The sequence below is a fragment of the Epinephelus moara genome, chromosome 17 (assembly GCF_006386435.1).
Source record: "Epinephelus moara isolate mb chromosome 17, YSFRI_EMoa_1.0, whole genome shotgun sequence".
Lineage (NCBI taxonomy): Eukaryota > Metazoa > Chordata > Actinopteri > Perciformes > Serranidae > Epinephelus > Epinephelus moara.
The window spans coordinates 30,533,079-30,544,180 of record NC_065522.1 but is presented as its reverse complement, the minus strand read 5'-3'; the positions used below and the strand labels follow the sequence as shown (position 1 = coordinate 30,544,180).

The 11,102-nt window shown below is 40.8% G+C and overlaps 3 protein-coding genes and 1 long non-coding RNA gene across 9 annotated transcripts in view; 3 read left to right on the top strand and 1 right to left on the bottom strand.

Moving 5' to 3' along the window:
* Positions 1 to 10,222, top strand: part of LOC126404325 (zinc finger protein OZF-like) — a 59,353-nt gene extending 49,131 nt beyond the window's left edge. Inside the window, exon 2 of one of the 2 annotated variants that reach the window (XM_050067493.1) lies at positions 6,461 to 10,222. In XM_050067493.1, the coding sequence (XP_049923450.1) occupies positions 6,461 to 7,374 (914 nt within the window). In that variant the 3' untranslated portion in view covers positions 7,375 to 10,222. The remainder of the gene's footprint in view (positions 1 to 6,460) is intronic. The other variant, XM_050067494.1, reaches the window with a different exon arrangement.
* Positions 1 to 11,102, top strand: part of LOC126404273 (gastrula zinc finger protein XlCGF17.1-like) — a 331,284-nt gene that overhangs the window by 19,134 nt on the left and 301,048 nt on the right. The gene's annotated exons all lie outside the window — the stretch shown is intronic.
* The window catches only part of LOC126404399 (uncharacterized), a 150,415-nt gene that overhangs the window by 45,803 nt on the left and 93,510 nt on the right, over positions 1 to 11,102 (bottom strand). The window contains exon 2 of one of the 4 annotated variants that reach the window (XR_007571464.1): positions 6,642 to 6,802. The exons of the other annotated variants lie outside the window; for them this stretch is intronic. This is a non-coding gene — a long non-coding RNA (uncharacterized LOC126404399). The remainder of the gene's footprint in view (positions 1 to 6,641; positions 6,803 to 11,102) is intronic. 4 annotated transcript variants of the gene reach the window in all.
* The window catches only part of LOC126404329 (zinc finger protein 771-like), a 46,456-nt gene that overhangs the window by 2,657 nt on the left and 32,697 nt on the right, over positions 1 to 11,102 (top strand). Inside the window, exon 2 of one of the 2 annotated variants that reach the window (XR_007571435.1) lies at positions 1,166 to 3,281. Coding sequence is in view for 1 of the 2 variants with exons in the window: in XM_050067502.1 (XP_049923459.1) it covers positions 1,166 to 2,109 (944 nt within the window). In the remaining variant the exon portion in view is untranslated. Of the gene's footprint in view, positions 1 to 1,165; positions 3,689 to 11,102 lie in introns of those variants that run through there. The other variant, XM_050067502.1, reaches the window with a different exon arrangement.

Here is an 11,102-nt window from a genome sequence, read left to right as displayed (position 1 = left end):
TGTCGTTAGCTTCTCTGATGTCGTTAGCTTCTCTGGTGTCGTTAGCTTCTCGGATGTCGTTAGCTTCTCTGGTGTCGTTAGCTTCTCGGATGTCGTTAGCTTCTCAGGGGTCATTAACTATTTTTCCTCCCGGCCTTCGTGCGCTAGTTGTTCTCTTTTTCTTTGGATATTTAATATGGACAACCATGCTCAATGACCGTTGACTGGACTTTTTAAAGACCACAGGCAACGTGTTTACATCCTGTGATTAGGATCCAGTAAATCTAATTCTTGATTTCGTACACCTCATTTTGAAATGCAGATGTAGTCATACGTATTTTGTGGTTTACTGCATTTAAATGAATGTTTCAAGACTGCATTTTTATAACATTACTGTGTTCATCGTTTTTAATGTTGCAGCTGGCCAATGTGGAGCATACTTAAATGTTATGAAGTATATGTTTTACTATATAACCTGGCGCACTGCTGAGTAGCCTGGATGATATTACTCTTTGACACCAGCAGCTGACTGTGATGATAAAGACATATAAAAGCAACAATCAAAGGTTGTGTTACACCATTTTCACAATATAAAAAGACAGTCGAGACATTCATCTTTCATTTTTAGAATAGAACACTCTACAGGTAAAACTCGCTTAAAAAACTTAATGTTGCTTTCTGCAATACCTCAGTGGCATGAGTACAGCTTCTGAGGGGTCAGCTTCCTGTGAATGCATGCTCCATTTGCCACTTGGGTGGGGTTGGGGCTAGGGGGAAACAGATTTCGATGGGCAAAGTCTTCAATACAACACCAGCATTTTATTTACTCAGGCTGCCAGTAATCAAACCTGATTCACAGCAAACTCTTGCATCCTATGGACAATCATTCTCACATAGTTCACTTAAGCCTGAGCAAATAAAGAGCCACACTGTAACCTCCAGACATGACAAGAGTAACAGTACGTTATGACTGCTATGAAATTTAAGCTCACCTCAACCTCACTCACTCTGACACAGCTGAGTGAACACTGTGAAGCTGTTTGATGCTCAGAGATCTGTAGAAGTTCAGTAAGGAGTTTTTGAGCTGTGATGTGAATGAACGACAACATTTCTCTGTAACGTGTGTGTGTGTGTGTGTGTGTGTGTGTGTGTGTGTGTGTGTGTGTGTGTTTCCTGTTTCCTGCAGACATCGAGCAGCCGTCGGTGGTTAAAGAGGAGGTTCCCCCTGAGCAGCAGGAGTGGAGCTCCAGTGTGGACCAGGAGGACCCAGAGCCTCCACACATTAAAGAAGAACAGGAGGAACTCTGGATCAGTCAGGAGGGAGAGCAGCTTCAAGGGCTGGAGGAGGATGATGATATCACCGAGTTCACATCCACTCCTGTCCTTGTGAAGAGTGACGATGATGAAGAGAAACCAGATCCAGGTAGACATTTACAACCAGAATATGATGACAAGTTTGGAGCGCCTTCTGAACCAGACACTGATGACAGTGAGGATTTTTGGAAGGAGACCAGAAAACCTCAGTCAGGCTTAATCTTTCATGAAAATGATGAAGTCCCTGTCAGTGATTTGATTGTCGGTGAGAAACCATTTAGCTGCTGTGAGTGTGGGAAAAGATTTGGTCAAAGTGGAGATCTGAAGAGACACATGAGATCTCATACAGGAGAGAAACCATTTAGCTGCTCTCAGTGTGGGAAAAGATTCAGTCAAAACGGAAATCTGAAGAGACACATGATATCGCACACAGGAGAGAAACCATTTAGCTGTTCTGAATGTGGGAAAAGATTTGGCCTCAGTGAAAATCTAAATGTCCACATGAGATCTCATACAGGAGAAAAATCATTTAGCTGTCCTGGCTGCGAGAAAAGATTTCGCAGAAGTGGAGATCTGAGGACACACATGAGAATTCATACAGGAGAGAAACCATTTATCTGCTCTTTCTGTGGGAAAAGATTTGGCCGAAGTGAACATCTAAAGACACACATGAGATCTCACACAGGAGAGAAACCATTTAGCTGCTCAGAATGTGAGATGACATTTAGTCAAAGTGCACATCTGAAGAAACACTTGAAAACTCACATGGGAGAGGAACCTTTAACTTGCTTTGAGTTTCGGAAAAGATGTGGTTGAAGTGAACATCTGAAGGACTATTCATACTGGAGAGAAACCATTTTACTGCTTTAGGTTTGGGTAAGGATTTTTTTCAAAATGGAAATCTGAAAAAAAACACGAGATCTCATACAGGAGAGAAACCATTCAGCTGATCTGAATGTGTGAAGAGATTTGGTCACAGTGGCGTTTTTGAGGTACACATGAAATGTCTTACAGGAGAGAAATCTTTTCACTGCTGAGTTTGCGGAAAATCATTTAGACAAAGTTTAAATTGATATACACATATGAGAACACATGAGGAAGGAAAGGGATTCAGCTGTTCAGTTTGTAAAAAAATCTTTTACATGGAATAAGACTCTAAAAACACACAGGACCTCATATAAGAGACTGACCTTTCAAGTTCAGCGTTTGTATGAAATCTTTAACACTGACTGGATGGTTACACAAACACATGAACAGCCACACAGGAGAGAAACTTGTCAGCTGCAGTGTTTGTCACCATCAAAGATTCACGTAGCCTGAACAAGTCAGAAACCATCAGTGTAGTGTTTGTCAGTCCCAACAGGCTCATCAGATTCCTGATTAGATGTTATATGACACTTGCTATTAACTACAAATAGGTAAGTTGCTGCGTTTGATTAAAATAAAAAAAAAATTTGTTCACTCGAGTCTTACGCGACACTCGTAGATTCATACGAAGAGAAACCTTTTAGTTGCTCCGTTTGATACAAGATTTTGCATGTCATGTGAGGTTTAATTTAGGAGATAAACCTTTTAGCTGAGCATGTTGTAAAAAAAAAAAACAAATTTCATACGCAGTGACCATGCTGTGACACACGAGAATCCCCAAAGAGGAGAAACTCTTCAGCCACTCTGTGTGCGGGAAAAGAGTTCAAAGGCAGCCACATGACAAAAGTCATATGTTTTTTTTCACCAGCAGCAGCAGTAAAATTGCTGGTTCATATTTAACTCTGGAGCAACAGAGGGTTGAAAAGGCTCTGGACATGTATGAAATGAGAACACCAGTGTAAGAATGTCATTATTCTTCTTCTGCTGTGAGCAAACAGCATTCAGAGTTGGGTATTGTTTCACCTTTAGAATTCCAATCCTGGTTGTTAATGATGACTCGAAACAGTTCTTTATATCAAATGAACAAGAAAACAAGTAATATGTATTTCCTCATCAGTTAGGTTTTATTAACACTTCAGCCTATATTATAAATAAAAGGGCGTATGCACAGAATATCAAGACGTTATGTTGTGCCTCTTTCTCTTTGCTCACATGCTGTATGTAAAGGGTCCTCTAGGATATTAATGATTTCATCCATGCAGTCAGGTCAGATTAAACTTGAAGGAGGAATACTTCAGGTCTCATATTTCTTTTCGGGTTAATGCTTTTCTTAATCCTTTGTTCTGATCCTACCTGGAGGGGAAAGAACTGTATATAGTTTGAGATATGATACACCTGCTAAACAACTTAAAACTGAGTCTTTCACAATGTTTGCTGGTTGATTAAACAACTTATTTGGACCTTGTTTTGTGAAATGTTTTGTAGCTTTTCTTTCCAAGTTCAAGAATAAACTTTTAAGGTCAATGAATATCATTCTCTAAAGAGTGTTTTTCATTCATTTATCTATCTGCTTGTGTTTCTAAAGGACAGTCTGCAATTCCAGTAACACTTCTGGACTTTTATTTTGAAGCCCATTAACTCGTTTACCCCGGAAGCTGTATTCTTTACTGTCGCTAACGTCACACTGTTTGAGCAAAATGGCGTCTGTTGGAAACGTGTGTTAGCAGAGTGTCTTTGTTGTGTTTTTAAAGTGTGAACATGTCTAAAGTNTCTCTGGAGCCGTTAGCTTCTCTGATGCCGTTAGCTTCTCTGGTGCCGTTAGCTTCTCTGATGCCGTTAGCTTCTCTGGTGCCGTTAGCTTCTCTGGTGTCGTTAGCTTCTCTGGGCCCTATTTCAGAAAGCACGATTAGTGAAAACTCTGAGTGTGTTCAGCCTGAGATGATGAAGGAAACTCCGAGTTTTCCGTTTCACAAAAGCAGTTCAGCATAACCCTGAGTCGGTTACTATAGTAACATACTCAGTGGAACAAACCTGCTGGTCCGCAGGTTTGTTGCATCTCAGCCTGAGCTAGCCTTGGACCAAGACGTTAATTGCATGAACATCTTGAAAACGAACCCCGTTTTTCGTGTGGGGGTTCCCGGTCTAGACCGATTCACGTCTCCATAAACGTTCAAATCAAACATGTAATGTACTCACCTCATAGGCACAGATGTTAGGAAGGTGTACGAGGGTTGCCGTGTGTTTGCATGTCCGTTATTGTTCAATAAACATGCATTTTATCTCGGGACGTCTTGAAATTTTCTTCACGCTTTCTTCGTCCTGCAATGAATGAGTGCACCTGCTTTCTACTGCGCCACTATATCGGTTGGGAGGTGAATTGCACATTGGTTGTAAGTCTTGGTCCAAGGCTAGAGCCTCTTACTGCCAATGTGCAATACACCTCACAACCGCTGTAGTGGCGCTGTGGCGCAGTAGAATGCCGGCTCAGAGTTTGTTGAGTCTGCTCTGTGAAAAAGGGCCCCGGTGTTGTTCGCTTCTCCGATGTTGTTGCCTTCTCTGGTGCTGTTTGCTGTTATTCCCCCCAGCTTTCATGCATTGGTTGTTTTTTTCTTGTTTGGATATTTAATACGGACAAACGTGCTCTGTAACAATCTAGTGGGATTTCTAAATTCATGAGGGGCACAGGTATCATGTTTGCTTCCTGTGATTAGGATCCAATATATCTGATTTCCACATATGTATTCTGTGTTTATCTGTGTTTATTTACCTTATTTTGAAACAGGGACAAAACTTGTGTGATGATTTTCCTTTATCTATTATTTTTTTTTACCTTTCTTCAGTGAATTGATGTGAAAGTGTTGTCTTAGTCATTGTGAGAGACAACCATCAGATACAGGTTAATCTCTATTGTTTCGCTCTCTTGTGGCCAAATCCTGCAATTGCATTTGTGGAAAGACATAGAAACACAGAATTGTAATGTTCAGACATTGTGCCTCTTTAGAAGGATCACATATTCGGCCCCTTAAAATCACAGCTTGGTAAATCAATCAATATTTATGAAGCCCACTATCACAAATCACAATTTGCCTCAGAGGGCTTTACAGCATACGAAATCCCTCTGTCCTTGGACCCTCACAGCGGATAAGGAAAAACTCTCAGGCAGTCACACTTTTCCTCCAAAACTTGACAATATTCAACATGAAATCTCTCATGAATTCAGTATTTTTTAGACATCAGTAACAGCAGCTGGTTGTGATGATGCATCTTTCATTTCTAGAATGCAAAATTTTGAGCCGTAGAGCTTTCTGCAGTATCTTAGTGGTATGAGCACAGCTTTAGTTGAAACAGAATGGATGCGAGATTACACATTTAAACAATTAAATGTCTGCCCCCTTGCTACTTGGCACCAGAAATATTAGTTGGTAAACCAATTAGTGTTTTATTCATGTAGAAGGCCTCTTAAATGTCATGCAGCCTCCCGCCACTAGTGGGTGCTACAGAGCTGTCAGACAGCAGTTCCCCTTCCCGGGTAATGCTAGAGCAGACTGGAGTTTTAAAACTGCACGGTGGGAAATAAGGGCGATGTCCTCGCCAAACCAGCGCAGTTTGGCAGTACTTTGATCTAGAAAATGAATTCAGCAGCAATTAATCTTTTTTGAGTAGTAAGTTGTTGTCAGATAGTGTGCAGGTTTACATTCATACTGCACGGAGCAAAAGGCCTCTCATTTCAGCTGAAATTTAATTATAATTTAGATGTTGTTTTTTCAACTTTAAAGTGAATTGCTATCATTTCTGTCATTTCTGTCATTTCTGTTCTATGCCCCACATTTCAAAGGCAGTTTATTTATTTTTTATTTTAGTGGTTAACTTTTGACTGAGTTGCCGTTATGTTCACGTTCATAGCGCACAACGCAAAGTGTCTTGTACTTCAGCGGCATTTAAAATCCACTGCTACGGGACTCGCGCTGCAGACGTGTCGCGCCGCTCCCGTTGCCAGTGGATCTCGGCCGTAACTTTCAGCTCCGCCATCACTGACGTGTTTTGTGAAAGACTTGTCGGAAATAAGTGTGAAGCTGCCAGTTCCAATCCGCACACACTTTGAATTGTGCTCTACATAGTTATTATGGACTATATGTACCGAGTTTAATTCTGTGGAGACAGACCATTAATTTAGCAAAATAAAATGACAAAAAATCGCCCAAAATGAAACCAACCATGATGTACTCAGCCGATGGCGATATTTTCGTCCAATCACCCAAGCCTATTGTGTGTTGTGTTTCCTGTTTCCTGTTTTCTGCAGACGTCCAGCAGCTGTTGGTGGTTAAAGAAGAGGTTCCCCCTGAGCAGCAGGAGTGGAGCTCCAGTGTGGACCAGGAGGACCCAGAGCCTCCACACATTAAAGAGGAACAGGAGGAACTCTGCATCAGTCAGGAGGGAGAGCAGCTTCAAGGGCTGGAGGAGGATGATATCACCAAGTTCACATCCACTCCTGTCCCTGTGAAGAGTGAAGATGATGAAGAGAAACCTCAGTCCTCACAGCTTCATCAAAGACACACTGAACAGATGGAAACAGAAGCAGAGGGAGAGGACTGTGGAGGAGCAGAACCAGCCAGGAACTCAGATCCAGATACACATTTACAACCTGAGACTGATGACGAGACTGGAGAGTCTTCTGAACCAGAGACTGATGGCAGTGATAGTGATTTGGTGGAAACAAGAGAACCTCAGTCAGGTTTAAACTCTGATGAGAAACGATTTAGTTGCTCTGAGTGTGGGAAAAGATTCGGTCGCAATGGAGATCTTAACAGACACATGAGATCACATACAGGAGAGAAACCATTTAGTTGCTCTGAGTGTGGGAAAAGATTTAGTCAAAGTGGAACTCTGAGGGTACACATGAGATCTCATACAGGGGAGAAACCATTTAGTTGCTCTGAGTGTGGGAAAAGATTTAGTCAAAGTGGAGTTCTGAGGGTACACGTGAGATCTCATACAGGGGAGAAACCATTTAGCTGCTCCGAGTGTGGGAAAAGATTTAGTCGAAATCATCATCTGAACAGACACATGAGATCGCATACAGCAGAGAAACCATTAAATTGCTCCAAGTGTGGGAAAAGATTTATTCAAAGTGGAGCTCTGAGGGTACACATGAGATCTCATACAGGAGGGAAACCATTTAGTTGCTCTGAGTGGGAAAAGATGTGTTTGCAGTAAAAAATTAAAAAGACATGAGATCGCACACAGAAGAGAAACCATTTAGCTGCTCTGAGTGTGGGAAAACATTTGGTTACAGTAGTGTTTTAAAGAAACACATGAGGGCTCATACTGGAGAGAAACCATTGCGTTGCTCTGAGGGTGGGAAAAGATTTAGTCAAAGTGGAAATCTGACAGCACACATGAGATCTTATGCAGGAGAGAAATCATATTACTGCTTTTAATGTGGGAAAATATTTGGTTACAGTAGTGTTTTAATGATACACATGAGATCTTATACAGGAGAGAAACCATTCAGCTGTTCAACTTGTGGAAAATTGTTTACACAATGTGGATATTTACATGCACACATAAGGAAAACTTGTGATGGGGAAAACTGATTAATCTATTCAGTGTGAAAAAATATATTTTATTTGGAAAAAGACTAAAAAAACAACAACATGAGAACTCGTACAGGACAAACACTTTTCAGCTTCAGTGTTTGTATGAAATCTTTTGCACAAACTGGACAGTTACACAAATGCATTAAATCCCACACAAGAGAGAAACTTTTCAGCTGCAGTGTTTGGCACTAAAGATTCACTTGGCCTTAACAACTCAGAAACTTTTAATGTTTTGTTTGTTAGTCTGCTCAGCCTCATCAAACTCAAACTGAGGAGAGCAGAGAGGCAGAGTCTCCAGCCAGCAGCTCAACTACACAGATGGAACCAGAAGTTAACAGAGAGGACTGTGGAGGACCAGAATCAGCCAGATACACATTTTCAACCTGAGACTGATGATAAGATGGAAGACTCTTCTAAACCTGCGACTGATGACAGTGATAATGGTTGGAAGGAGACCAGAGAACCTCTGTCAGTCAGTCATGTGACACTCAATACTAACCAAAAACAATTAAGTTACTCAGTGTGGGGTAAAAAGATTTGTCTGTCAGAGATGCTCAGTTTTTACAGTCCACAGCTCCTCTGCATAGTTTTTGCCATCTTTCCTTCTCTCATCTTATGTGCAGCGGCACTGTGCAGTCAAGGGCTAGGCCTTGGGCTGATGCGGACAGGCGCATCAGAGGGGACACCGCTGAGCGACCTTCATGATTCAGCCTTCATTTGAAATTGTGTTATCAGCTTTACACTCCCAGTTTGGAGGAGCAGACTAGAGAACTGGCATGGTTAGGTCACTTCCAAAAGTCACACAATAACACAAACTAACTGTCCAATTGAAGGGCAGCTGAAGACCAGCGACTCATTGTGTTCTGTGAGGTAAAATTACTGATTCTTTCAGTGGAGTCTGGTTCCTTTTAGGAGAGCATCATGTAACTGCATCAGTTTGCCATTGTAAAGGGCTGTCTGACAGCAAGGTGAGGTGTTGAAAATACCCTTAACAAAGTGTTCTTTTACATTGGTGATCCTTTTTTTTTCATGTGGCTAAGATAGGTTTTGCTGCTACCCCCGTCCAGTCACCAGACTCCTTTGATAGAAACAGCAATTTTTTTCTACCTGGCTCTCATGCCAATTTTTTGTCTCTTCTGTGTCCCCTCTCTAAATTCAGAGGATTTTACGGGTTGAGGAATACAGCGCAGGCGGAAGTCTTCATGATTTTTAAAAAGAAATAATTCCTCCCTCCCTATTGTAAAAGCAGCAGCAGCCAGGGGTGTAAATATAGACAGCACAGGTAGTGCGGTTGCACTGGACCTTGCAAATGATTCAGATTTCCACCTCGGAACTACAGCTATGTTTCTAAAGAAAAAAAAATCCCATTACATTAAAAATGGTGCCATTTGCTACAGGCTATTTGACCTGAAACATGCCAACACATCTCTGTTATAGTTTTCTTTTTTTCTTTTCTTTCCTTTTTGTAAAATAGTTAGTAGCAATCTACAACAAAATGATATGCTGATTCTACATGAACCCGAAAAACCATGAATAAACTTTATTTAATTTAAAAATGATTCAATTAAATAAATAATTTCTTGTTTCTTTCATACTTTTGTCATGTACATGCATGCAATGATGATTGTTGGGTAACATGTATGTTGATGTTGCCTAGTGTCAAGTCTCTATTTGGTCATGTGACAAGTTGATGCAATTTACAGTTTCTTGTTTAGGTGCAAAATCTGTCAAGACTGACAAGCTGAGCACATCTACCATACATGGTGCCACCTGCTACTCCGTAACCACATACGCACACTGATGGAACAGCCATCGGATGTGTGGACTTGAGGGGCCAGGGATCGAATCGCTGATCTCGCTGCAGTCGCCCACAATATTGTGCACTGTTAACTACCTTACACCACTTTTAGTAGCAGCAGTTTAGCAGTAGTAGAAGTACTGGTAATGATGTGGTATATACCCCATGAAAATAATAAAGGCTCATTATTCATTTTCACCTGTTAAAAACATAAAACGTGGGCATTTTAATTTTTTGGGAAATTGTGGCTTTTATTTTGCAAAAAGAAAAAGGATTTAAAGTATGTTGAATGTGAAGGGAGAATATAACATGAGCAATATGTTATCTAAAGTAAAAACAACTCTTACCTGTGTTTTAAAGGAATCTGTCGCCATCTAGTGGTCAAAAGGAGGAAGCTGATTTTGACCCACAGGTGAAAACAATCATTTTGGGATTTTTCAAAGCACAGCCACTCCACCTGTGTGAACGAAAGGGAGTGTGGAGGAAAGAAGCAGCAGGAGATTTATATTAAAGCTCTGTGTTGCAGCTTTTTGCCCAAGAGAACCTCAGACATGTCGGACAGATGTTTAACTCTGAGAGACATTTGGGGAATTTTACCCCAACTGGTCAACAGCTCCACAAAACCAGCCACAACTCAGCCCTGAGCAGAGTGACCATCTGCTATTGACCAATCAACAGACTGCAGTGTTCACAGAAACGTAATTTCATTCTACTGTGCAATTGCTTATTGACGATAAAGTTGACTTTGACTATTGTCTGTAGTTTTTTTGTCGTCTTCTTGTTTTTCTTTTTGGTCTTTTTTTTAATTTCTCTGTCGTCATTGTGAGTCTCTTCCTGGTTGATACGTGTGTCGATATTCTAGAACAATTTTTAAGATTAAGGCCAGCCGGCCCCTGTAGGCCCGTCCAGTAATCCATCCATGGCAATAATTCATCTGAACGTTCAAGTGTGTGTCTGCTACAGGCATTCTTACTAGCATTTTTTTGCCTCAAAATAGCATTGTTTTCCACTAGCATTTTTTTGCCTCAAAATAGCATTGTTTTCCAAAAAATCTCTTTCCCTTCAAGGTCAATGGTCATTTGAGGTTTAGTTTAGGAGATTAACCTTTTAACTGAGCGTATTGTAAAAAATATTTTATACGCAGTGACCACGCTGTGACACACATGAGAATCCCCAAAGAGGAGAAATTCTTCAGCCATTCTGTGTGCGGGAAAAGAGTTCAAAGGCAGCCACATGACAAAGGTCATATATGTGTTTTTTCAACAGCAGTGGCAGAAACATTGCTGGTTTAGATTGAACTCTGGAGCAACAGAGGGTTGAAAAGGCTCTGGACATGTATGAAATGAGAACACCAGGGTAAGAATGTCATTCTTCTTCTGCTGTGAGCAAACAGCATTTAGAGTTGGGTATTGTTTCACCTTTAGAATTCCAATCCTGGTTGTTAATGATGACTCGAAACAGTTCTTTATATCAAATGAACAAGAAAACAAGTAATATGTATTTCCTCATCAGTTAGGTTTTATTAACACTTCAGCCTATATTATAAT